Source organism: Tursiops truncatus, chromosome 9 (genome assembly GCF_011762595.2).
Source record: "Tursiops truncatus isolate mTurTru1 chromosome 9, mTurTru1.mat.Y, whole genome shotgun sequence".
Taxonomy (NCBI): domain Eukaryota; kingdom Metazoa; phylum Chordata; class Mammalia; order Artiodactyla; family Delphinidae; genus Tursiops; species Tursiops truncatus.
Window position 1 is genome coordinate 23339742 of NC_047042.1, and position 25316 is coordinate 23365057.

Here is a 25316-nt window from a genome sequence, read left to right on the forward strand (position 1 = left end):
GTGGAGAATATTTGTATAATAATAATAGTCAATGTTTACTGAATGTGCTAACACTGTTCTGAGTGCTCACATTTATTCATTCTTACAATAACCTATGAGGATAAATATTTAATTAACCTATGAGGATAAATAATTAATTAAATATTAAATATTTAATTTAATATTCCACTTATTTTGACTTTAAAAAATACTAATTTCATATAGTTCAATCTAATGTTATTATTAGTATCCCTATTTTACAGATAAGGAAACTGAGGTACAAAGAAATTAAATAACCTGCCCAGGTTTAACTGGTTAGCATGTGACCAAACTGGGAATCAAACTCATAGCATCTATTTCATTGTTAACCACTTCACTCTAGGCTTTGAGTGAAGAAGCCAATATACTTGGTCAGGCTGGGAGTAGGCTAAGGAAATCTACTCATAGATTAAAATCTCTTGGACTTCCCCAGTGGTCCAGTGGTTAGGACTCTGCGCGCTTCCACTGCAGGGGGCGCAGGTTTGATTCCTGGTCAGGGAACTGGGATCTGCGTGCCACGTGACGTGGCCAAAAAAAAAAAAAGATCTGCTATATACGATTCCGTCTCTTGGTACTCTGTAAGAGCTCTGAGAAATGGGACAATATGCTTTCTACATATGTATTCTATATACTTCAGGCATAGGAAGATATCAAGGACATTTTAATAGTTACACTAAAGTTGATGAGTACTATTTTCCCGTAACAGCAATAATCAAGTGACCAGGTGACTACATAGAGGGCATTACAGTCCCATATATCTACCTTTAAATTAATGTAGCAAAATAGAAGTTTCAAGGTAAGTGGCTTTAAACCCAGCTGGAGACCCTGTCATGTGGCAGTCATCAGGCTGGTATCCACTCATTACTAGGACTGGATAGTCTGAACACTTAAAGTCAGGGACAGATACTGATGTACATATTAGCCAAGTGAGAGGATGTTAAATTATATTACTTTTTCTGTACACATAATTATCACCTTTGTACTTCAAATTTAGTAAAAGATCTGCAAAATGGGGTAGAGAGTCCAAAGTCAACTTAAAATCAAGGCCTCCTAAATTCACAAAGAACATAAAAACTTTTGCTCCTTTTACAGGAACTTATGATATATTTAGCCTTGGTAGTCAAAGAGGCCTCTACAATTTTTTAGTACATTTGATAATGTTAGGATCAGAAGAAATTCATTCCTATTGTGACTGCTTCAATATTTTTCTCTGTGTCTCTGAACAAACCATGGTGTTACGGAAACCACACAAGACTGGAGTGAAACGCCAGATTCTCCATTATCTACTACTAAATTGTCTTACAACATGAATCAGACATCTGCTTCTCTAGGACCCACTTCTATTTCTAAAAACTGGATGGGTTTAGATGACCCTAATTCTAAAGCTAGTAATTCAATGCATTCATTTCAACTCTTTGTGTTTCAATTTCCCCATTAAAAAAAATCTCTAGGTCAACAAATAAGACAAAGTAATTCATGGCGTTAGAAGAAAGGCACGATACAGTTACAATGTCTTTTGATATGAAATGTACAAGCATCAGAGTTAGGGAGTTTTCTGTCCTGCCAAGTACATTATTGAGTTCCTTTCATTAAGAACTGAAATAAAGTATGTGCCTTGAGAGGTACATGATAAACAATTGATACTATATATATTAGTCCTTAACATTCTATAGGGTGAGAGTAATTATGTGTATGTGTGTATGTTCGTGTGTGTTTTCCCCTCCTAAAGTCTCTTGAAATGGGTAAATTAACATAGCTTTCAGCTTCCATATAGATTTCAGCTTCAAAAGCCCCATCATTTACGGTAAACACCTTAACATTTAAAAGAATAGCATTAATACTTTATCTGTACACAATTTTGTCTTAATTTTGAGCTTGCTATGGAAATAGACTTTTTAGGAGCAAATAAAAAGATTTTCAAGGATAATTGCTTGTAAAAAGTAAGAAGATCTAACATCGCTTTAGCAGCTCCAATTGCATTGCAACAGCAATGATTGCAACAGCACAGGGTTTTGTAAAGGCATTTTAGCTGATGTCCTGTTCTTCTCTAAGGAATTCCCTTATTCTCTCCACTAAGTAATAAGTAAAGTTTCCTGAAGATATGAAACTTAACTTGACTTCTACCAACTAAGTGCAGAGGTGACAGGAACAAAAAATAGTAAAAACACGGTGTAAAAGAGGACCAGCCTAAGGGTCAGAGACTAGGATCCTCGTCATGATTCTACTTCTAGGTATTTGCCTCAGTTACCCTTGAGCCAGACACCTGGTTTCTCAGAGTCTCAGCACGCTCTCCTAGAAAATGTGCTAATGTCCAGTGTCCTTTCCTGATCCATCATTCTATGAATTGATGCTTCCAGGTGACAGAAACAAAGAAGTCAGATTGTCCCTGTATTCCTAGGTCTTATTAGGCTCATTTTGTGTGAAATACTTTCCTTCCTCTTCCTCTGGCAGCAAGGTAAGTTGGAACTTGACACCTGGGCATTCCTCCCAAGGTGCTTACTTGGAAACACTGCCTGCTACAAAGTCACCTTTGTCTGCGTTAGCTACTAGAGCTCCAGAGGCTTCCTGCCCAGAGAGTGAAAGCCTTGGAAGGAATCCAGGAGAGCATCTATGATAACTCCCTCATTTTACAGATACTGAAATTGACCCAAGGGGTTTGGTGACTTTCTACTCAGTCCCAACTCCTGAAGCACAAGAGAGATTTCTAATGTAGGGTTTTCTGATTCTGTCATTGGTATTTTTCCTATCTGTCCATCTTTATTACAAGGATCATCAAAGATTTTTAATGGATTTCACAAAAGGATAACATGAAAACTTCCTTATTTCATCCTTTTATTAAAAAAAGTATTAACCTAATAATAATGAATTAAACTTGTAATTTTTGGAAACATGTACTAGCAGGTTTCTGCAAATGTACTGAGAGTTGGGAAAGCCTCATTTAGCAGGGTTTTGAAGGGGAGAAGTCAAATTTGTGTTTTTCTTAATTTAAAAGATATTAAGTGATGTTCCCCTGAAGTATCCAACTTTTGAAGAAAGTGAAAAAGCTTCCAATACCACTAGAATTTTCTCTCAGTTTTTCTGTTTTGCCTCTTCAATCCATCTCACTGAGGGCAGAAGAGAAGTTAATATTTGACCTGATAATAAATTTTTGGAAAGCTTTTAATTAGCTTAATAAATTGTGTTATAAACTGTTGCATGTTGCCATAAGGTCACTCTAAAGCTTGCTACTGGTTGGCCTTACAATCGACAGACATGGTCTGCAATATTAGACACTGATTCTCTTTGTAAAGGGTTGACGAAAAGAGATTGCTATCAAATGTGTTGAAAACATTTCTGCCGCAACCTGTGGCAGGTTGCAGAGGTTCTCACAAACAAGATACTTGAGCTTGGTTCTTTCACTAACTCATTAATGGTTTTAAACTCCCACAAGTGCCCGTATTTACTACAAAGAAATAACCCAAACTTGTTTTCTTTTTCATAGGAAACTGTCCTTGAGGAAGGTACAATTGCTTTTAAAAATTGGGTTAAAACAGGCACCACAGTTTACAGACAGTTTTGGATCTTTGATGTGCAGAATCCAGAGGAGGTGGCAGTTAACAGCAGCAAAATTAAAGTTAAGCAAAGAGGTCCTTACACGTACAGGTGAGCGAGTCCCCATAAAAAGTGGCACTCTTTCCTTGACCATATGTGTTTCTGAAAAAGCTTCCACTTGACAACTCCCATTGTATTGAAATGTACTTATTATTTTCTTGCCATTAACATACATTGAAATATTCTGTTTCTGCCTATACAAAACCCTAATCTAAGGATTTAATGATGATAAGAAATATATATTTTATTATGAATTTACCAGCACCAATTAACTGCCCTACATTTAGGAAGTTACAGGAGTTTTACACTTGTGGCATATATTTTCAACAAGTCTAAAATATGCATGCTAAATAAAAAACCATCTATCACAATTTTAAAACCAGAGCACTTTGAAATCCTAAAATTGAAAGTGTAGGTTATATGAGTGGTTCTCCAAGGGTGGCTCCTGAACCAGCCACATCAGCATCTCCTGGGAACTAAGTAGAAATGTGAATTCTCAGGCCCCACCTTAGACCAAATGAATCAGAGACACTTGGTTTAGACCCCAGTAATGAGTTTTACAAGTACTCTGGGGGACTGCAATACACACTCAATTCTGAGAACCGCAGCATTAAACTGTTTCTACCTAACTACAATACCTGCTAAGGACTTCTATTCAAACTAATTTCCAGGTCATGTGGGTGTTTGTATTTATTCAGTAGTTTCATTCTTATGTTTTCTTCAGTACTGAGACTGAATAAGCTATACCTTTATCTACATGCCTTAACATACTTTGGAATAGAATCATAGCCTATTGGAAGTAGGGGGAAATAATTAGCCAGAACTTTTCATTTTGTAAATTTAAAAACAAACTGATACCAGGGTAAGTGAAATGATTTGTCCCTGTTCACACAAACCTACGAACAGGTAACTCTTAGATATTTGTGTACATTTTCTCCTATGTAAGTTATAGACTATGTGTATTTTCTAACTATCAAAGTAGGAAAAGGGGAGATTGAGGTGCTAAAAACACTAACCTTATCCAGGTATCAGGAATATATTTATGGTGCCCATATGTGAAGATAGCTAATCCTGCTGTATCATTTGTTATACACATGAGTGGTTTTTCCTCAAGAATAATACAACTACTCATATGCCATGATCAAGTATTATTACAAAATTTCATATTTGTAATGATTTCTTCTAATTCATAGTTTTACTTTCTTATCTGTTTCAGATAGTCTATGATTATATAATTTCTTTCCTTTCCGTGCATTAATATATTTCTAGATTGACAGCTCACACGCAAATATAATGAAATAACAGTAGTTGGGAGGGTGATGCCTGCTGCCGCAGCACATGATACGTAAGCTGCAGAGCACCTTGGTGCCTATTCTGTCCTAATAATTATCCCCACGTCTCCTGTCTCCCGGCACAGGTCTGTGACTATTCACAGCTCTGTCAAAGAAGACATGGTTTTCATTGTTACAAAAAAAAAAACACCCAGAAAACAAAACAAAACAAAACAACACCTCACCTTGGAAAATATTTTTATTTTTTCATGGTCTTATAGTTCTTATGTTGTTATGAAAAGCTGTATGAATACCTTCGCCCAAAAACTGTTGTTAGCTGTGATGTGTAGCTATGAAAATGTAGAATTCACATATGACCTAGTAAGAATCTATGCATAACTGATTAAAAATCATACCCTGAGAGAACCGAATACATGTGATAAAAGAGAATACTTAGAATTTGGGAACTCATCACAGTTTTTAATTTTTTGTTTGTTTGGAGGGGTTATGTTTTTACTTTTAAAGATATTAATTGGGGTGTGGAAAACATAAACATAATATTGAATCCTGCCCTAGTCCTGCTCTGATAGTTGATAGTTAATACATATTTTATTCTTAGAGGCTTAAACCTTGCTCTTGAAGGGATGAAAGGGGGTGGGTTAGATATAATTGATTTACCTGGAGAAGAGAAGTTGGATTTGCAGCTAAAGTACATAAACAATAAACTCCTATTTATATAACAATGTTAAACGAATTTGTGATTAACTACAAGTCATCTTGTCTCATGATGTCAACAAAACGGTCCTTAGTGTCTGCTTGGATGCCTTAAATGATGGGAAAATGACATTTACCTTTCCGAAAAAGTTAATAGTTTGAGAGTCTTCCACGTGTTGAGGTGATCCTGCCTCCCCATCAATTACACCCTGAACTCAGTTGAAATTCTAAGTGGAGGAGGATGTCTCTCCTCAAACCACAGGCTTATTTGGCTTTCGGCTGCTAAAGTGAGCTTGATGAAACTTTGACAAGATGTGACATGGGTCAAAGCATGAAATTGCCTGGATAGAGATCTGAATGATATATGTTCCAACCTACACCATCTCTATGAAGACCTGGTAACTCCTTCAGAATATTCTCAGATCCAATCTTTTTTTTTTTTTAATTACTTTGTTTTGGCAGGAGTACATAGCAAAATCGGAGGCAAATTCCTCCCTTTGGCCTTATTAACCAACACTTTCTGAAACCTGTATACATTCTAATTTTTAAACAAAAACTTTAGTGATTCATGTTCTCTTTTTAAAAGTACGTTCTAAACACAGGCCTCAGTTTAAATGATTTTTCTGTTAGTCAGTGCCATCTACTGGTACAATGTAAGTACAACTAAGTAAACTAGAATTTGGGTCACAATTATTTTTCTATTTCAATTATTTTTTATATATATATATATATACATATATATATATAATCCTGAAAATTAAAGTATTTTCATTTTAAAAGTTAATATGTAATCTAATTTTAATATACAGTTATCTAACAGAAAAGAGTAATTGACTAGTAATAGACTCTCCAGGGAGATGTTCCAGATTTTTATATTCTTTGCATGTCTACAGTACTCCAAGAAGAATAAATAATAAAGCTTGATGAAATTACATTAGAAATAAAATCTATTTCAATTTTTTGTGAATTCTCTTTTTAAAGAATGTGAACAATAAATTTATTCATTCAAAAATATTTACGAAGAACTTACCATGTACCAGACACTGCTTGGGGATACAAAACACACATACTACCTATGTTATAGCAATTTACATTTTTATTATACCTGATTGAAATCAGGTCAGGTGTTTTTGGTTTATTTTATTTTTTCCATTTCAGTCCCATGCTTTTTCAGTCTTTACCTTAGTTAGATAACAACAGATAACTATTAGAACCTCACATAATAGACATTCAGATATATGATAGAGCAATGAATAATGTCTACCTTATTGCATCTCAGTAAATATCTTATACTTGCAAAAGATTTTTTTCCATATATAACCCTTCACCACATTCCTAAAAAGTAGCTGGTACTTTGCCTAGAGATTTTAGAGCCAGGAGCTTAGAACTCGTAAGTATACAATACATGAGGCAGAGATGGAGGGGAATGGTCTCTAAAGTGGAAATTATATTCCATTAGTTATTTTAATTCTGATTAAAATACCAAAGATTATGAAAAAGCCAGTACTGGAAAGGCTGTGTACTTTGAACATTCTTTCTAATGTACGGAAACGTGCTTTTACTGTTCCTTTCCTTCAGCCTCTCTGCTGTCTCCTCCCGACCCTCAGGATAAAAAGCTAAATATCTGAGTACAGGACACAACCCTTTTATGTTTGAGATCTTGTTTATTTTAGTGGCTTTATTTCCACCACTCTCCTTACTCTAACTCTGTAAACCAACCATAGTGAAAAGTTTGCGTATCTAAAATTACACCATGTTCTTACTCCTTAACCTTCTACATGTTATTTTCTACCCTATTTTACCTAACTAAATTTCTCCTTGTCATTCAGACCACTTGTGTGGAATTGTATCTTGTCCATTATCCCCCCATAACCATCCCAAGCCTGGGTTTGTACCTGTTCTGTGTTTTCCCACAGACACTGTGTAAACTCCTATAATAACGCGTACTCCTTCTCCCCTGCTCTGCACCTCTAAGACACCTCCCCACCCACCCCTCCCCACCTTCTCTGATTTGCTAGAAACTCAGCATTTGCTTATATATCATTTTAACCCACCTGTTTAGCCTAATTTCTGACATAGTCTGTGCACTCAAAAATTATTTGTTGCATGAATGAACGGCACTTGAGACTTAATGTTCACTTGCAACAATTATTTTGAATTTTATTTACTTTTTTTTTCCAGAGTTCGTTATCTAGCCAAGGAAAATATAACCCATGACTCTGAGACCCACACGGTCTCTTTCCTACAGCCCAACGGTGCCATCTTTGAACCCTCACTATCAGTTGGAACCGAGAATGACACTTTCACTGTTCTCAATCTGGCTGTAGCAGTGAGTAGACAAACAGCGAAATTACTGGTTTTGAAATACTCTAGAATCCTCTGTAATTAATCTCATGATTAGAACTACTATTAGATATCATTTATTTTGTTATGTTTATGAAAATGTGTTCTTACGGCATTATTTTGAATTACACTCATTTGGAAAGATAACAAGATTATAGAATAATCAACTGAATTAGAAAACTATTTAAAGTGTATTATTTAGGACTTCCCTGGTGGCGCAGTAGTTAATAATCCACCTGCTAATGCAGGGGACACGGGTTCGAGTCCTGGTCAGAGAAGATCCCACATGCTACGGAGCAACTAAGACTGTATGCCACAACTACTGAGCCTGTGAGCCACAACTACTGAAGCCCATGTGCCTAGAGCCCATACTCCACAACAAGAGAAGCCACCACAATGAGAAGCCCGCACACAGCAAAGAAGACTAGCCCCCGCTCTCTGTAACTAGAGAAAGCCCACGTGCGGCAAAAATGACCCAACACAGCCAAAAATAAATAAATAAAATTTTATTTCTTAAAAAGTAGGATTTAACTTTGACAGTCTTCTTCCTGTGGCTCACACTGAGGCAGAGAAATGTAATCATTCAGAGATGAAGAAAAAATACACTTTTAGTCTTGGCAAGATTTGGCAGTCATTTTAAAGATACAGTTGAAAACTTTTATCAAGCTTAATTCTAGTATTTTCCATTTATTTGTTTAAAATCTGATACTACAATTGGTGTCTTAAACGGTGATTTTTTTTTTTGCAGGCTGCACCCCACCTCTACCCAAACGTATTTATTCAAGGAGTACTCAATTCACTTATCAAAAAGTCAAAATCTTCTATGTTTCAAAAGAGAACTTTGAAAGAACTATTGTGGGGCTATAAGGATCCATTCTTGAGTTTGGTTCCATACCCTATTCCCACTACAGTTGGTGTGTTTTATCCTGTGAGTACGAAGTATGAATGTTGATACTGTTAGACTTTAATTGGATAAATATACTGGCACTGACGATTCATAATTTTATCATTTAGTGTGTTAACCCTATTTCTGATATGGGAATAAATGTTCTAAGTTTTTAAAAAGTACCTACATGGATTTAGTTTTCCTAGTTGGGAGAATTTACTTATCTGAATTTAGCACACTTAATCAAGTTTCCACTCTTAGATAAATATACAATTGTCAAAAATAAGGTTATAAGCTGGTAAGACTTTGAGCATTGTTTTTGGTTTTGATTTCCTGTCTGATAAATCAAGTTTAGGGGCTTCCCTGGTGGCGCAGTAGGTTGAGAGTCCGCCTGCTGATGCAGGGGACACAGGTTCATGCCCCGGTCTGGGAAGATCCCACATGCCTCAGAGCGGCTAGGCCTGTGAGCCATGGCCACTGAGCCTGCGTGTCCGGAGCCTGTGCTCTGCAACGGGAGAGGCCACAACAGTGAGGCCCGCGTACCGAAAAAAAAAAAAAATCAAGTTTAATACCATATTTTTATTTTTGTTAATTGTATTCATCATATCATTCTTCCTTTTCTAGACCTGTTACAAATTTATTTCAATGTAAATTTAAAAGTCACCAGAAATTGCACAGCAGATTGATAAGTCAGCAATGTCATATTTTCACAGAATTAGTTGATAAGAACTTCTAGGAATCTACAAATGTCATGAAATGGCAGTTTGGAGATAAAGAAAAATGTGAACTTGGTTATGTACTTAGTTATAGCATAATGTTTTGAATTATAAATAGGACAAGGTGACTATTGCATTGAAAATATGACGGTGATTTCATTTGGCACTATATGACGTATTAGTTATATTCTCCAGTTCGTGGTTGTTATTTTACTTTAGATGGTTTTTAGGATTGCAAGTTCATAGATCAATCAAATATGAATATAGAAAGCCTTAAGGGATAATAAATTCAGTTACTATTATTTAACACAAATATTCTTAATTCTTTCCTTGGCTAATTCTGCTTTAAATTTTGTAAGCACTTATTTTCTTATTAAAGATCATAACATGGAGAATACTTCTAGAAATCTGTCACAGTTCTCATAGGTTTTGTTCATTATCCCCTCACCTCAATAAAATAGGAGTAGTGATTAAGATGGCCTTTCTGGCTTAATTATGAAAAGTGTGCTAGAGTGGGATGTCAGCTTTGCTATTTGTTTCCTTCTGTCTGAGGATCTAGCGCTTACTTCTTAGGCACCTTTTATATTATATCTTTTTAAAATGTTAAAGACCAAAAATTTAAAAACTTTATTGCATATATATATTTCAAATCATATTAAAAAATTATGAACAACCACTGAGAAATGTGTAAGTTAATTACATATTTTATAACTTAGAAAATGTGGCTTGTTGTAGAAGTAATTTTTTCTTTGTACGTATCTTTTCAGTACAACAATACTGCAGATGGAGTTTATAAAGTTTTCAGCGGAAAGGACGACATAAGCAAAGTTGCCATAATCGACACATATAAAGGCAAAAAGTAAGTATTCACACAAAGTGTGTGTGTGTGTGTCACTAAGGTACTCTAAGGCAGGCAAGAAACTTATTTAACAACTGGTAATGCATAGACACCAACCTGTGGAACAGACCTGCCTGTATCTCAGCCCTAGAAACTCCTGTTCTGCCAGGCGTTAACCCTTTAGTTGTGACGACTGGTCACACTAGTGCATAGGTGCTGAGTGTCAGACCCACTGAGGGCTGACCTTTATACATAGGTTCTCTTACATAGAGAAATCTAAAGAAACTACTTCCATCTCTGCTGCATAACCAGCGTTATCGTGCACTCATACAATTACATAACCACAAATGAAAAGGAAGAAAATCAATACATTAACTCATCTAGTAAGTAGGAAAATACATCTTTCTGCTTTTTTTATTTTAACCGAGCATGTCAAATAAAAATTGTTCATTCCAAGGACATGACTAAATGTGCCTATAAAGGTGGAAGCTTAATGAATCCATGCCAACACTTCCATGACTTTCCCCTTCAAAATTTTCTTGAAATATTTTCTATATTGGTAACTTAGCTTTTAAAAACTTTATCAATGCAATAAGGGAAGTAGTATTTCAAGTGCTAAAACTGACATATTAAACTTGAAAATAAGGAGCATGCCTCCTGGGAAGCAGTAGTAGAATGAGATATGTTCATATAGCCATGATTTCCTACTTTCCCCTAGCTTGTGCCTGTTTATCTGGAGTACACCTAATTTATTCATCATATGTCTAAAATAGGACGAACCCCAATAAATATCAAGGGAAAAGCCTTTTCTCCTCAAAGTTAAAATGACTTTTAAGTCAGTGATTTTCTGACAAAGAATAGTCAAAATCAAAAGAGGTGAAATATTTTTATTAAGTAAGCATTACCTCACACTGCATTCCTATCTAAAAGTTGCTTAAAACAGTTAAACACTCGTGTAGTCCTTTTTCTTCTACAGAGTTCATAGTCACGTATTTTTGTTGAAAATTCTAATGGAGGAAAATGAACACATCTAAATGCTCATTTTAGGGGAAATCACTATATATTGAGGCAAGTGAGCATTTCCTCTATTTCAATATTACAGAGAGTTTTTGAGGAGTGTTACTAAATGCTCCAAATTGGAGTAAGAATTTCCCATGAGTTTAAGATTATGACAAGGTTAATTTAACTGACCATGGCAAGACTGAGCATGATTAAGTTTACTCTGTTTAAAAAAGCAGGAGCAGTGGAGGTGATGGTGGTTGGATGAATTGGGAGATTGGGATTGACATATATACACTAATATGTATAAAACAGATAACTAATAAGAACCTGCTGTATAAAAATAATTAAATTAAAAACAACAACGACAACAAAGAATCAACAGCTTGCCTTGACATCTTATTGGATGGTATGTTGGGAGTGTGAAAAACCCACTTTCCATCACCAAAAAGTGGCTGAGTGTGCAGAGAAACTATCACTACTGTTGTTTTTATTGTTTCCAGATATATATGTTGATACATATATCTTATGTAGATACCAGAGTACAAATTAATAAACTCCATCCTACTTTAATGCCCACTCACGTAAGAGGTAAAAGAGAGGAAAAGTTTAAATTGATTATCTACATGTTTCTAATCTCTACTGATCAAACATCTGCTTCTTTCTGTCCTCCTCCACACTTCCCTCTTCCCTCATACTGAGTTTATACCAGTTATCTGGTTAATATTTTCCTCCTATTCAGCTGAACACACAAAACAAAAAAAACTTTCCCCTAAGTAGACAGCTAAATTTCTGATAAGTGCTTCTCAATTTCCTTTTTGCAGAACTCTGTTCCAAGTTGTTTCTAACTACCAACTTCTGGCAGCTTTTATTGTATAATCTGGCCACTTAATGGCATCAGGCGCTTCACTTACCTCAACAAGATGCAAACTTCAAACAAAACATAGACCAAATGACTTAGAACATTTCTTAAACCTAGCATTTGATACATCTAGTCTAATCAATATTATTTTTGCAGGAGTACTGACTCATAATAGACAATGTAATGTGAAAACGTGCTCTTGAAATGAGACTGATCATTTTCTTTTTTTTTTTTTATTCCTAAGGAATCTCTCCTATTGGCCAAGTTATTGTGACATGATTAATGGTACAGGTAAGGGCATTTGTTTTGTGGTAATAATCACAGTGAAACCAACTCCTTTCTCCCACAAATCCACCAGGGTACCTACAGTGTTCTGGAGTTTGAGGGTATGCGTTTACCTATCTTTGTATCCCTGCAACATAATTCAGAGTCTCTGTTCTTACGTAGGCTTAGTAAATGTCTGTCTAATGTGATGGGATTTCTGAAGATCAACCATTGAAGATGAGCCTTTACTGCATTCCTGGGGAAATGTTTGCTTCATAAAAGCTTTACTTAATTGAACTCCCTCCCTGGCCACAGAAGTCAGGGGTTAGAAAGTTTTAGCGTAGTCGTCACTGTCTGCACCTTTTGTAAGTACTGTGTACATAATGGTTTAAAACTGAAAGAATTAAAAAATCAAGATAAGTACAAAAGTAAAACATGCATCCAAATTGAGGTTTCAATATGAGGTAGAATCAGTGAAGCTGTTAAGACAGAGCCACGGATTTTTGAATGAGGTGATCAGAAATGAGAGAGAAAACAGCAACAAAACAAGGTTATACGTGTACTAACCATGAAAAATGTATGCAGAAATGCACATTCTGAATTAGAGTTGTGAAGAAAGAAGGTACTATGAATTTAGATTTAGTGTGTGGTAGATCCAGCTTATTATTCTCCTTAAAAAAAGGCAAAGTACACATATGCCTATTATTTTAAGAATTAAGATTGTAGGGCTTCCCTGGTGGCGCAGTGGTTGGGAATCCGCCTGCCAATGCAGGGGACGCAGGTTCGTGCCCTGGTGGGGGAAGATCCCACATGCCATGGAGCGGCAGGGCCCATGAGCCATGGCCGCTGAGCCTGCGCGTCCGGAGCCTGTGCTCCACAACGGGAGAGGCCACAACAGTGAGAGGCCCGCGTACCGCAAAAAAAATAAATAAAAAATAATAAAAAAATAAAAATAGCATAAAAAAAGAATTGATTGTAAAAAGCAATGGGAATCGAATCCCATGAGGTAATTAAAATCAGAGGTGAACTTTCAGCTGCTAAGAAGCAGAAGCAGAGTATAATGTTTACAAAGCCAGTGAGACAGTGCTTTATAGGACGGTAATATAATGAAGATGAAAAATGTTAAATACAAAGTTATGTAAAAGGCAGGGAATAAAAAGGAAACAGAATATTCATTTTCACAAACGTATTGCTGAGTTTTCCATGTTTATTTAATTTTGTTAACACTCTTCTAGAAGAAAAGAGCAAAACCAAACGTTGAGTTTGCTTTGTAGTGCTTTGAGTCATGGGGATCGGTAAGGAGGTCCTTTCTCAGCAGTTCATTTCTGCAAATAGTCAAGTGTCCCAATACCACTAACTCTAGTAATTTCGTAAGCATAAACTTCAGTCCTTAGACACAGAGAAAAATATACTGTGCTTCTTCTAGTAAACTACTGTTTATGGGCTTAAAAATATATTTTAAAATTTTTTCCAAAACAGAGAAGCAGAGAAGTTTTAAAAGAGGAATTAGAGGGCTTCCCTGGTGGCGCAGTGGTTGAGAGTCCTCCTGCCAAGGCAGGGGACACGGGTTCGTGCCCCGGTCCTGGAAGATCCCACACACTGCAGAGCGGCTGGGCCCGTGAGCCATGGCTGCTGAGCCTGTGCGTCCGGAGCTTGTGCTCCGCAACGGGAGAGGCCACAAGAGTGAGAGGCCTGCGTACCTCAAAAAAAAAAAAGGAATTAGAGGGTTCGTTAATGACTATAATATAAATACATGTGTATCGGGCATGAAGCTAAAAGTATCATCTAAGAATGAAAAAGCAGTGAAACAAACTAGGAGCAAAGGTAGACTGAACAGGCCAGAGGACTCTGATGGAATCCCTGTGAGAGAGATTCTTAGTTATGGCACTAGGGAAAAGAGACTAATGAAATGGAAAGTGTTCCAAGGTGTTTTTTATCGTGATTTAGATGTACCTCTTCTACCTTCTTCAGTAAGTTTAAAGAGACAGAAAATGAAAATATTGATTTACAGTTGAATGTATTACAAAAAAGAGCCCTGCTAATATCAGCTATCTTATGGTCATGGCCCATGGTAATTGCTGGTGTCATTATGACACAATTTTCGATGATATTTCAGATCATTTTTAAAGCTTTGCAAGGTATTCTTTTCCTTTTATGGCTACGATGTTGGGACAGCAGTTGTCCCAACATTCTCTCAATGGCAGTATCAAGTTCATTGAGATCTTCTGTTACATTTCACTTATCACAAAAATATAAATGAAATGTAATAAGATCACAAGGTTAGTGCAGTTACCAGAAGAAGAGCGTGGTATTCATAGTTGAAGGATAGGTCTTACTGTTTTGAACAGACACATTCAGTGGTGGCTCATTTTGGTGATATTCATTTGTGGAGCAAATGGAGGAATAATCTCATTTTTTCTGCTTATATCCAGTGTGTGCCATGGGTCATAACCATAGGAGAGATTCAATAAACTCAACAAATGCCCTTTTTATTTTGATGTGTACATTTTCCAACCATTTGCATGAAATTCTGTTTAGTGAGAGAACTTCAATAAGTGACTTAAAAAATATTAATCAGACGTTAGGGTAGGTGAATGAATCGTTACTAAAAGTAAGAACAACATTTACCAAAATGAGTTCTAAAGGAACCTCAAGGTAAGAAAAGTGCTACTCTACTGATAGGTGGAGGATTTCAAAACACACAATCACAGTTTTAACAACGTGCGATTTTGCCATTGTTTTTTAACTTTCATTAATTTTTAAGGAGTGGGAAAATTTAGTATGAAATTGAATACCAGTGATTGTGTACAGTGTACAGACTGGTTCAATGTGGTAGCTGCTAGCACATGCCACAATTCGGCACTTGAAATGCAGCTAGTACGAACTGAAATGTGCTGTAAGTATACAGTACACACTGGATTTTGAGATTTTTGTTAATTTTTATATTGATTGTATTTAAAATGGTATTTTGGATATATTGGGTTAAATAAAATATACCAGATACTTTTTTCATTTTTAAAATGTGGCTACCGGAGAATTTTAATATTATATATACAGTTTGCATTTTATTTCTCTTAACCCTGCTGGAATCGAGATTTCTAGATTTGTCTAGGACACACATTACACCTAATCCCTTGCCACTGGCTTGGTTTTTAAACAGACGCAGCATCATTTCCACCTTTCATTGAGAAGACCCAGGTATTGCAGTTCTTCTCCTCTGACATTTGCAGGTAAGACAAAGACATTGATGTATTTCTCGAAGTCACAGTTCTTTACCTAAGAGATAAAACACAGACCAAGAAGCTCATACTTAATAATCATGTTATTTGAGAAAAATAAAGTACATTTAGGGAAGTCTTTTCTTGATGTATTAAGAAGAAATACAATATGGAATTCATAATGTGTTCATAAGTCTTTAAAAAATTGAAAGATGTAGGAGGATATTTTGCATAATGCAAATCATTTTCTTCTTTGTTATTTCTAAGCGAGAACTATATTTTCATTCTTTTACTAAACTAGTAGTATGTGTAGTAACAGTCAACTCTAGAAAGGCATGTTCAGTCTTTGTAAAGATGTCCAAAGAGGATGATACCACAGTCACAGGGCTATGTTAATGTGCTCTACAGGCAGTATAGCATCTTTTCAAATTGATGGGGCCTAGCAGCTATTACAAAAGCATTGGCACACACACACGGATATCCTTGAATCCTAGCCCTGTTTCTAAACGCTTGTGGTGTGGGTAAGCATTTAATATCTCTGAATTTTTCCTTATCTGTAAAACTGAAAAGAGCAGCATTTCTTCAACTAGAATTAACAGGGGATTAGAAAACATGTATTGAGTCCCGGTATGTTGCCGGGGTTATGGTGGACACTTGGTAAATGCAGGAGTGTAGGAGACATATATCAAAACCCATAGGCACACACCCCAGCATGTGAGCAGCCTTCCTCTCCAGGATTAAGTTGTAGAAGATTGAAATGTTATTTTTCTTTAATTTAAATTGGGCACAAATAGAGGACTTGAGGGAGTCATATAAATATTTAATCTATAAAGGAAACTCTGAGAAATGTCCTCAGTATAAATGAAGATCTTTATCTGTGTTTAGGTCAATCTATGCTGTGTTTGGAGCCGAAATTAATCTGAAAGGAATACCTGTGTATAGATTTGGTCTTCCATCCTTGGCTTTCGCATCTCCAGTTCTAAATCCAGACAATCACTGTTTCTGCACAGAAAAAATTATCTCCAAAAATTGTACTTCATATGGTGTGCTAGATATTGGCAAATGCAAAGACGGTGAGTAAAAGTTCTCAACGGCACAATCCATGCCATAATCTGTAGTTTTCTTTAAACTTCACCCAGGAATCCTTTCCAGCAAAAATTTAAAGTGTGAAAGCAATGAGGGCAGAAAGTAAAGGTGGTGGTAGGATATTTTTGTTTTGATTTTTGTACCGCTGCCAAGGTCCCAGTCGTTTCAGTGTTGCAAAACTTAGTTATTATTAGGTAAAGCCCTACTGATATTTCCGAGTGCTACTTTGGAAAATGTCTCTTCAGGCCCTTTGCTCATTTTTTAATTGGGTTATTTATTTTTTTGAGTGGTGTGAATTTTTTATATATTTTGGATGTTAATCACTTACGGGATATGCATTTTTCAAATATTTTTTTCCCATCCCATAGATACCCTTTTCATTTTTTGATGGTTTTCTTTGCTGTGCAGAATCCCTGTTGCTCCTTATAGATTTAGGGTAAAATGAAAATAGTTCCCAGAATATTCTGAGCATCCTAACTTACCCATCTGACGTTTTTCTAACCTTTTCTACCCTAGAAAATGGTAAATTAAAATAAGTATATTTCAGGGTGTCTGAGACAAGAATTGATTCAAACATGAAATTTGGAGTCTATCTTATTTTGCTCACCTTCTTCATATTGGAATGGGTGAGAATAAAGAAACAAAAGCCTCTTAAATAAATTCTCAGTCCATAGACATACTACTGCCTGAAACATGAAGGTATATGGTTGTAACTTTGCGTTCAGCAGCTAAGCATTACATATTGAAAATAAACACCTAAGGGATAAACGACAGACATCAACTGAATGGTTAGTAGGATGATGCAGAAATTTATATTTTATTTTTGATCAAAAAGCAATGAGATATAATAATTTTCCCTCACCCTCATCCCCCAGTTAGTATTCAAAGCCAACTTTATGCATTTCTCTTTCTAACTTAAAAAGCTTTATTTTCAAGGAAGTCTTTCCTAAGTGGTATATGAAATGAGGAAAACAATTTATCCCAATTGTCTCTTAAACCTTGTTTTCAGGAAAACCTGTGTATATTTCACTTCCTCATTTTCTATATGCAAGTCCTGATATTTCACAACCTATTGAAGGCTTAAGTCCAAATGAGGAAGAACACAGCACGTACTTAGATGTTGAACCTGTAAGCAAATACATTATTTATCTCATTTGTTTTTTTAAAATGAAGGAAAAATTAAATTCTCTCCTTTTGTCAGTCACATTTATTGATATTTATTGTATCACAATCTTGATAAATTACTTTTATTTCAATGAAAATTATGTTGATTTCTTCCTATTGTTGCTTACGAAATGTCAAGGTAATTCAATTTTAGTTTTTCAGCAAAGGTCAGGAATAGCAATGATGGAAATGATTCTAATCAGTTTAAAACAATTTGGTATAAGGTACTCTCTTATGCTTCTTTCATACTTATCTGCAAGTATTGCTTACATGAAGGGACACTAGACTATGAGGGATTTAAAAAGTTTTATGGGTATATGTGCATTTGAGGCAAGATCTATGATATACTTAGTGTAAAAAAAATCTACTAAATTTCCTATAGTGTAACAGTTTTAACTTTTATTTTAATATTCCCTTGTCAACAGTTAAATGAAATGCCAGGATTTTAGTAGTCATGTTTCAGTTTAAATAATGACAGAAGTAGCATTATAATTATACGGATGATACATGGATTCTGACTGAATATATATTTGACAATATATAGTTCAGGATTTAAACTGACTACGTGAGTTCTACGTTTCACTACTGTTGTTGTTGTTGATTCGCCAAAACCAGTTCAGATAAAAATCAAAAATCTAACTAAAACCTTGACAGTAGTTTGGGCAAAAAATTGTGTGCGCGTGCACATATATATGCATGTGTGTATACATCTGTATACATACAGGCATATACACATAAAATGTAATTATGGACAGTTTTGTATGTAATATTTAGTAAGTCCAATTAATTTTTTAATAAATTTCACAAGTTTTAAGTACAACAGTTTCACCTTAGGTTCTATATAACAGTAAAAATAAGTTTTGGATATTATAAAAGAATGTTTTTAAAATAAGTTGGTAATTTTTTAGTTTGTTCTCTTTTTAGATAACTGGATTTACCTTACGATTTGCAAAACGGCTGCAGATCAACATATTGGTCAAGCCAGCAAGAAAAATTGAGTGAGTCCCTTGGAAAAAGTTTCATTATGATTTTTACTACCTCCTTGTAAGAATGTGGGTATATCTATGACAGGAAGTGGAAATAATAAAACTTTCACCTTCTATTTGGCTTTACGTCATTAAATGATTACTAAATGCTTATAACTTTCATTTGTAATTTAGAATTATATCTAGTGTGTATTGTAATGGTATTTACACATATTTTGGAATGAGTATTTGTGGCACTGCTCATTTTGCTAGCTGTCCAAATATTTTCAAGAGAATAGTTTCTAGCATTCATATTTTAGTTTCCTGCATATAATTTTTTGAAAGGACAAAACATGTGCTTAGAAAAAGTCAGTCTAATTAGAAATGTGTATTAGATTTATAAGAGTGAAAGATGTCTGAGAAACAGCCATATTAAAATTTAAATGATTCACTACAGGGAACAAACATCAAGGTACTTATTAACCAAGTTTCAAGAGCAGCTAATTTCTGAAAATTTATTTTCACTAATAATTATTAACATTTCTGTCATATATGGGTAGTATATTATTATATATATTCATAATTATTTTCAATGTTTATTACAGAGCATTAAAGGGTCTGAAGCAGAACTATTTTGTGCCTATTCTTTGGCTTAATGAGGTTAGTATTTTTATTTCTTAGTCACTAAAAACAGTAAACTTCTTGGTAGATAGAAAAAGCTTTTGCTGTTTGAAAACTGAATACACATATATAGTATTTGAACTTGTGTTTCCATTGCATATATGGGAGATTTATATATTATTAATTATATAATAATTATTTTGAGAGTACCAAATCACACAGAAGTATCACGCTTATGTTAGATTTCAGTGTTATTTTCATAATGTTTATTAAACAGTTTTTCCTGTCATAATGCATATGTTAGGAAAGAGTCATGTAAACGTGTAACTCCAAATAACTCCATGTGAATGTTGTAGTGCTAATAAAAGCCAACCAAACTTACAAAAACCAGGTTAGAGTAGACGTAGGCAGTCTATCTAGTGCCTGACAAGATATTTTAGTACAAATCAGGGAACTGATTAGCCACAGGATTAGGAAATGAACTGTATAAGCCTTTAGAGGAAGAAAACTGTTGACCCTTGGCATTTTCCTCTGCCACTAGGAAACAACCTTCAGAAAACTGGAGAACACTCCAGTAAAACCATTGTATTTATCAATGAAATCAGTATATTGAAGAATGCTAGCTGACATGTTTCAAGGGAGGAAGATTATATTTCTCTCTCTAAATATTCTACCTTGGCATTTATTGCCTTCTTTGACATGCATGCAAAGGGAATTCCATTGGCTTGTCTTACAGATAAAGATGACTAACATCTATGCGGTGTTTCAAAAAAAAAAGTGATACACTTAAGTGGAGAGTTGAGTATTTTGTTCCCAAATCTAACCAAATAACGTTATTTATTAACTTGATTACAGACTGGTACCATTGGTGATGAGAAGGCAGAAATGTTCAGAAATCAAGTGACTGGAAAAATAAACCTCCTTGGCCTGGTAGAAATTACCTTACTCAGTGTTGGTGTGGTGATGTTTGTTTTTTTTATGATTTCATACTGTGCATGCAGATCAAAGAGAGTAAATTAAGTAAGTATATAACAAAAATTATATACGGCTTTAATAACATTAGTTTATATATTACTTGTTTTCATTTTATCAAAGAGAGGTTATAAACTAGGCTTCAAATATTTCTGGATATGTCTAGTCATCTAGCATTTTTAGCACATCCTTGAAGTTTTGAGATGCTTAACGTAAATTATAAACAAAGCCTGAATGAGTAATAAGGCCTATTAATATTAAGCAGATCACTACATTTCATCTTTATTCTGGGAGGACTGGGCTAAATTATGAAATTGTCACCTTTGAAAAGTTAGAATGTTGCACAAAAGCTATACATATACTAAATTTTATTTCTTGATTATTTCTAGCTAGTTATTTTAAAAAATCACAAATAATTAAATATCTCTCTGACTAGGAAAGGGTATGTGAAACTGAAAATGGTAGATATTAGGGGAGACTGAAATTTACAAAGGAAAAGAAAATAAAAGGGAAAATTTAGATTAGCTAAGCTAAAAATTAATGAGAATTAAAAACTCAATAAATGATATAGATAAGATAAAAATATGCTGTTTTAAAATGAAGATAGCATATTAAAACAGAGTTGCTGCGTATAGATATGCTGTCCAAAATCATGATGTGGAAGCCCTGATGAATGATTACAATTTGGGAGCTTACAATTCGGGAGCTAGAACTGAATACAACAGTACAAGAAAATAGAGACAAAAAATGTTCAACATAGTAAAACCAAATTACTCAGAGTTTACAGGAAAAATCAGGTAAATGTGGACAGATAGGAGTTTTAGCAAAACTGAAGAGACGGTTCAGGCCTCTGTGTTTTAGACATTAGTGCCTGTGCCCCCTTGTACATAGAGGAATGAATGTCTGACCCTATCTTTCCTAAATGGAAGCCTTTCTTTAATGCTCATACGTGGCGTTGGTATGGCCTGAGCGGGGGGCGGGGGTGATTTTCCACTTACCCATAGCTTCCATCCACCCGTCCTTTCCGGGAACATCAAAAAAAAATGTGGAATCTAAATAAAAGCAATATACTTACTATGAAAAATTACAATTTCAAAACAAGTCTTCTTACTCTACTTTCAATCAGGTTGTTGACCGTAAGCTGTCTTATATAGAAATTCTGGAGCTGCCACTGATAATTATTGACCTTCTTAATGTGCCAAAATCATGCTAAATATTTTACATGAATATCACAACTAATCCCTAATAAAATTTTATGAGTTTCCAATCGCCATGGATCCATCATCATCCTTCTGTCTTTTGGAGACGTTCCAGAAAATTGTAAATTTTAACTGCAAAATTATCCATTTTCAAAATGGGAATCAGTCAAATTGAACATTTAAAAAAATGAAGTGGCATTTTGGGACCAATATTTTTTGTGTGTGAGATTGAGAGCTTGGGCCTAGGAAGGCAACTCTATCTTTTGTTCTGATGTTTTCAGCCTATATTTATTCCCTGAAAAGAAGACTGAACAATTCTGCCTACAATCATTTTGGACAGAATGTATTCCACATGCTGACTTAATACATTCACATTATAATAAATAAAGGAAATACGGCATCACCATTAAGACCTGTCATCAGTCCAGTAACAAATGAGTTATGATTAAACAAAGTACTTCATATGACCATTTATATAATAGATAGAAGAGATCATTCACTGAAAAGCCAATTTACAACAAAACCTTGTTGTAGTGGGAGAATATGCTTTTCAAAATGAAGTATATAGTAGTTGTAAAAATTTTCTGATACTATTCTCTATTATTAAAATTATATGATCTATTTCATCAGTGCTTAATGAGCCCTGAATGTCCAATATCTTGGGTCTCTATGTGGCTAAATTAAGGTGAAAGATTGAAAACTTTCTAGAGTGTCTTGATCAACAAGTATATTGACTTGGCTTAAACATTTGACTGTTACAAGGAAAAGTTACTGCTCTTTACACAATGATATGTCTGTTTTCTTTTCTATACAAATAGAGAAGAACACTGTTCTCTGCAGATTACCTGATTTACTAGGTTTAGAAGAATCACAGATATAGATTTCCTTAAAGAAGCTTCAGTTTCGAATATTATAATAATTATGCCTCTGGGAAGATTTATAAACAATTGAAAAATAAGGAGATGGATGTACAAGAGGGAGTAAAGCAAAGATGGTGGAGCTAAGGTGTGATTTTGCTCGATGCATCACAAAGAGAGTAAGCCAATAGTCCTTTCGAAAGTAGCAGTATATACACCGCTAAATGGAGGATGGTCTGAAGGGACAGCAAAGAGTGGAAATGCTCATCCAGAGCAGATTTAACGAGCTACCCCTCCTTATCTGGCCACGCGCAGCTCTTGAGAGCTGGGAAGCAGCCTTCCATGTATCCTGGAATGGGAAAATAATTGCCTTATCCATGAAGTTCATCAGAGAATTTTTTCTGCAGCTTGAGAAATTGGGCTAATTACTAGAAAACATGACATCCTCAGTATTTAGAATTTGCATATTACCTGTTTTATTTTTCCACGACTTTCTGGTAAGTACTTACTTACCTTTCTTCTGCTTTCCAGGAAGCAAATGAGTCGACATTTATGCACCAGGTACATGAGGACCTTTCTTAATATCGACCTACAAAATGAAGATTTAATATGCCTTTATGTTTGCAAAACACACCTTATCTTACAGTTGAAGAACTGGCGGCACTTTTGTTCTCTGCACTGAGCAGCAGCACGTTTCTAAAGGATTATTAAGATGTCATTAAAATCCACACTTTGAACAAAAAGCAGTAACTTTTAAAATTCAACATGTTCACAATGGAATGGATTTCAGTTTCTACAGATGTGGCTTCAGCATGATCCAGTTATTTTTATTTGGTACTGATTCACTGATTGGTTCCCTTTTGCTAAATTCAGAAAAGGGGTGGATGTTCTAAACAAATCCTGGACCCTGAACTCTTGTCGTCCTCATCAAAGGGAAAAACATCACTACCCTCATCAGTGTCCCTGCAATACACAGACCCCAGGACTGCCAGGACATTGCATTTCATGAGCATGAGCCATTTTGAAAGACGTTTAAAAATGGAAACTAAATGACTGGCCTATGAACCATTTATTATACATTACTTAAGTTTCTTTCTCTATGGAATCCTTTGTACAGCATCAGTAGGCACTATAACCATGCTGTTTATAACAATATGGGCGTATATTTTTATCAATGATCATACAAATGGACATTTTTGGGACTGTCATTTTCCATGTTCTGCAGTTCTTTTGGAAATCTGAGTAGATTTTGATCTTTTCACTCAGTTGTATACAACTTATGCTTGGCAACTTCAGAATGCTGTGCTAGTATTAAGAGATGTAAATGATAATACAGAAATTATTGTGTGGGAGATTACAAAGAGTAGAATGTCCATTCATAGTTATTTGTTGTAGTATTTCTTGCTTTTATAGTCACCACAGAAAGACTGGTTTCAAACATTAAAAGATGTTCTTCCTTAAATTCCTGTGCTTTGCCTAGTTCCTGTTGTGTCACAAAATATTTACTCTAGTTTTCTGACTGATGCATTCTATCTGAATTTTTAATTCTTTATGCATCTAAATTTCCTTCTGAAACATTTCTAAATTCAACCTTGACTACTTTTTCCTTAGGTAATTTTTTGAGCTAGTTGGGGGAAAAGGAAATAAAAAGATACTTGGTCATGCTTTAGAGTTGTAGTACTTAAAGTCTAGACTATGAAGGATCTTTCCTTTTTATTAGAAGATATATTGTTACGTAACCCCTTTCGTTAGCAGGGGTTCACTTATGGCAGAGAGCACTAGGCCCCCTAAAAAGGCTCCCCATAGAAAGGAAAGGTGGACCACATTCTGTTTGTGTTTTATACACAGAGGTTTCTAGGATAAATTATTAGTAACTCGTTTGTCGAGATACTAAAATCAAGAATAATTAATCTCCTCATGTTAGCTGCCAGGGTAAATACTGAAAACCCCAAACCAAGGATCTTTTGAAAATCTGAAGCTACTCAAAACATACTGATGTAATAATGTCCTCTCATTTATTGGCAACAGAAAAAAGTATCCCCCTAAGATATAGACAGATGAGATCCTAAACATCCTCTTCTGATACTTGAGACTACTCTTGCTGCATTAGGGTATTTGTGGACATGTTGATCAAGGAGGAATATAAAGGATACTTCTTTAAATCTTAAACTAAGTAGGGCTGAACGATGTAAAGTAGAAACTGTTCAAAAGAATTGGTTGAGAAATTACATATCCACCTCATGGTAGAATTGCATAACCAGTCAGTGACTCAGATTTTAACTCTTCATAAAGGAATGCACCTCCATAGTATTTGGGTATCAGTAAAAAAGTTTTGACTTATATGTCTTTAGTACCGTTCAACTAAATACATGTATATTCTAATCATTATCATTCCTCACCGTATTTTCCCTGAATTCTATAAATTATGCAGAGGAAAAAAATCCATACACAGAGATAAGTGAAACACATTAAAAATGCCCAGTAGAAAGTATAATACTTGCTTTAAAAAAATGGGAGATAGATTTATTTATGTGAAAAATGGGTTTGGATATGTGTGTGTGTGCCCATGTGCACATGCTGAGGTGGGAGTGGAGCACTTTTTGGGAATGCATTAAACGTTGACCTGCTGATTGCCCCAGAGAAAGTGTAATTGTACACAAGGATGAATTTGTTTTGTAGAAAAACTACCCCATATTTTAGACAGGCATATATTCATTCAAAATTGTTTAATC

At 35.0% G+C, this 25316-nt stretch overlaps 1 protein-coding gene across 5 annotated transcripts in view; it reads left to right on the forward strand.

The window, feature by feature from the left end:
• The window catches only part of CD36 (CD36 molecule (CD36 blood group)), an 83299-nt gene extending 59253 nt beyond the window's left edge, over positions 1 to 24046 (forward strand). For 4 of the 5 annotated variants that reach the window (XM_073809602.1, XM_019940512.3, XM_019940514.3 and 1 more), the window contains exons 4-15: positions 3500 to 3660; positions 7776 to 7923; positions 8686 to 8865; positions 10307 to 10398; positions 12483 to 12529; positions 15663 to 15732; positions 16606 to 16793; positions 17816 to 17934; positions 18895 to 18968; positions 19541 to 19595; positions 20412 to 20576; positions 23116 to 24046. In XM_073809602.1, coding sequence (XP_073665703.1) covers positions 3500 to 3660; positions 7776 to 7923; positions 8686 to 8865; positions 10307 to 10398; positions 12483 to 12529; positions 15663 to 15732; positions 16606 to 16793; positions 17816 to 17934; positions 18895 to 18968; positions 19541 to 19595; positions 20412 to 20576 — 1299 coding nt within the window. In that variant the 3' untranslated portion in view covers positions 23116 to 24046. Of the gene's footprint in view, positions 1 to 3499; positions 3661 to 7775; positions 7924 to 8685; positions 8866 to 10306; positions 10399 to 12482; positions 12530 to 15662; positions 15733 to 16605; positions 16794 to 17815; positions 17935 to 18894; positions 18969 to 19540; positions 19596 to 20411; positions 20577 to 22545; positions 22733 to 23115 lie in introns of all 5 variants that reach the window. The other variant, XR_012333900.1, reaches the window with a different exon arrangement.
• Positions 24047 to 25316: the final 1270 nt, after the last annotated feature.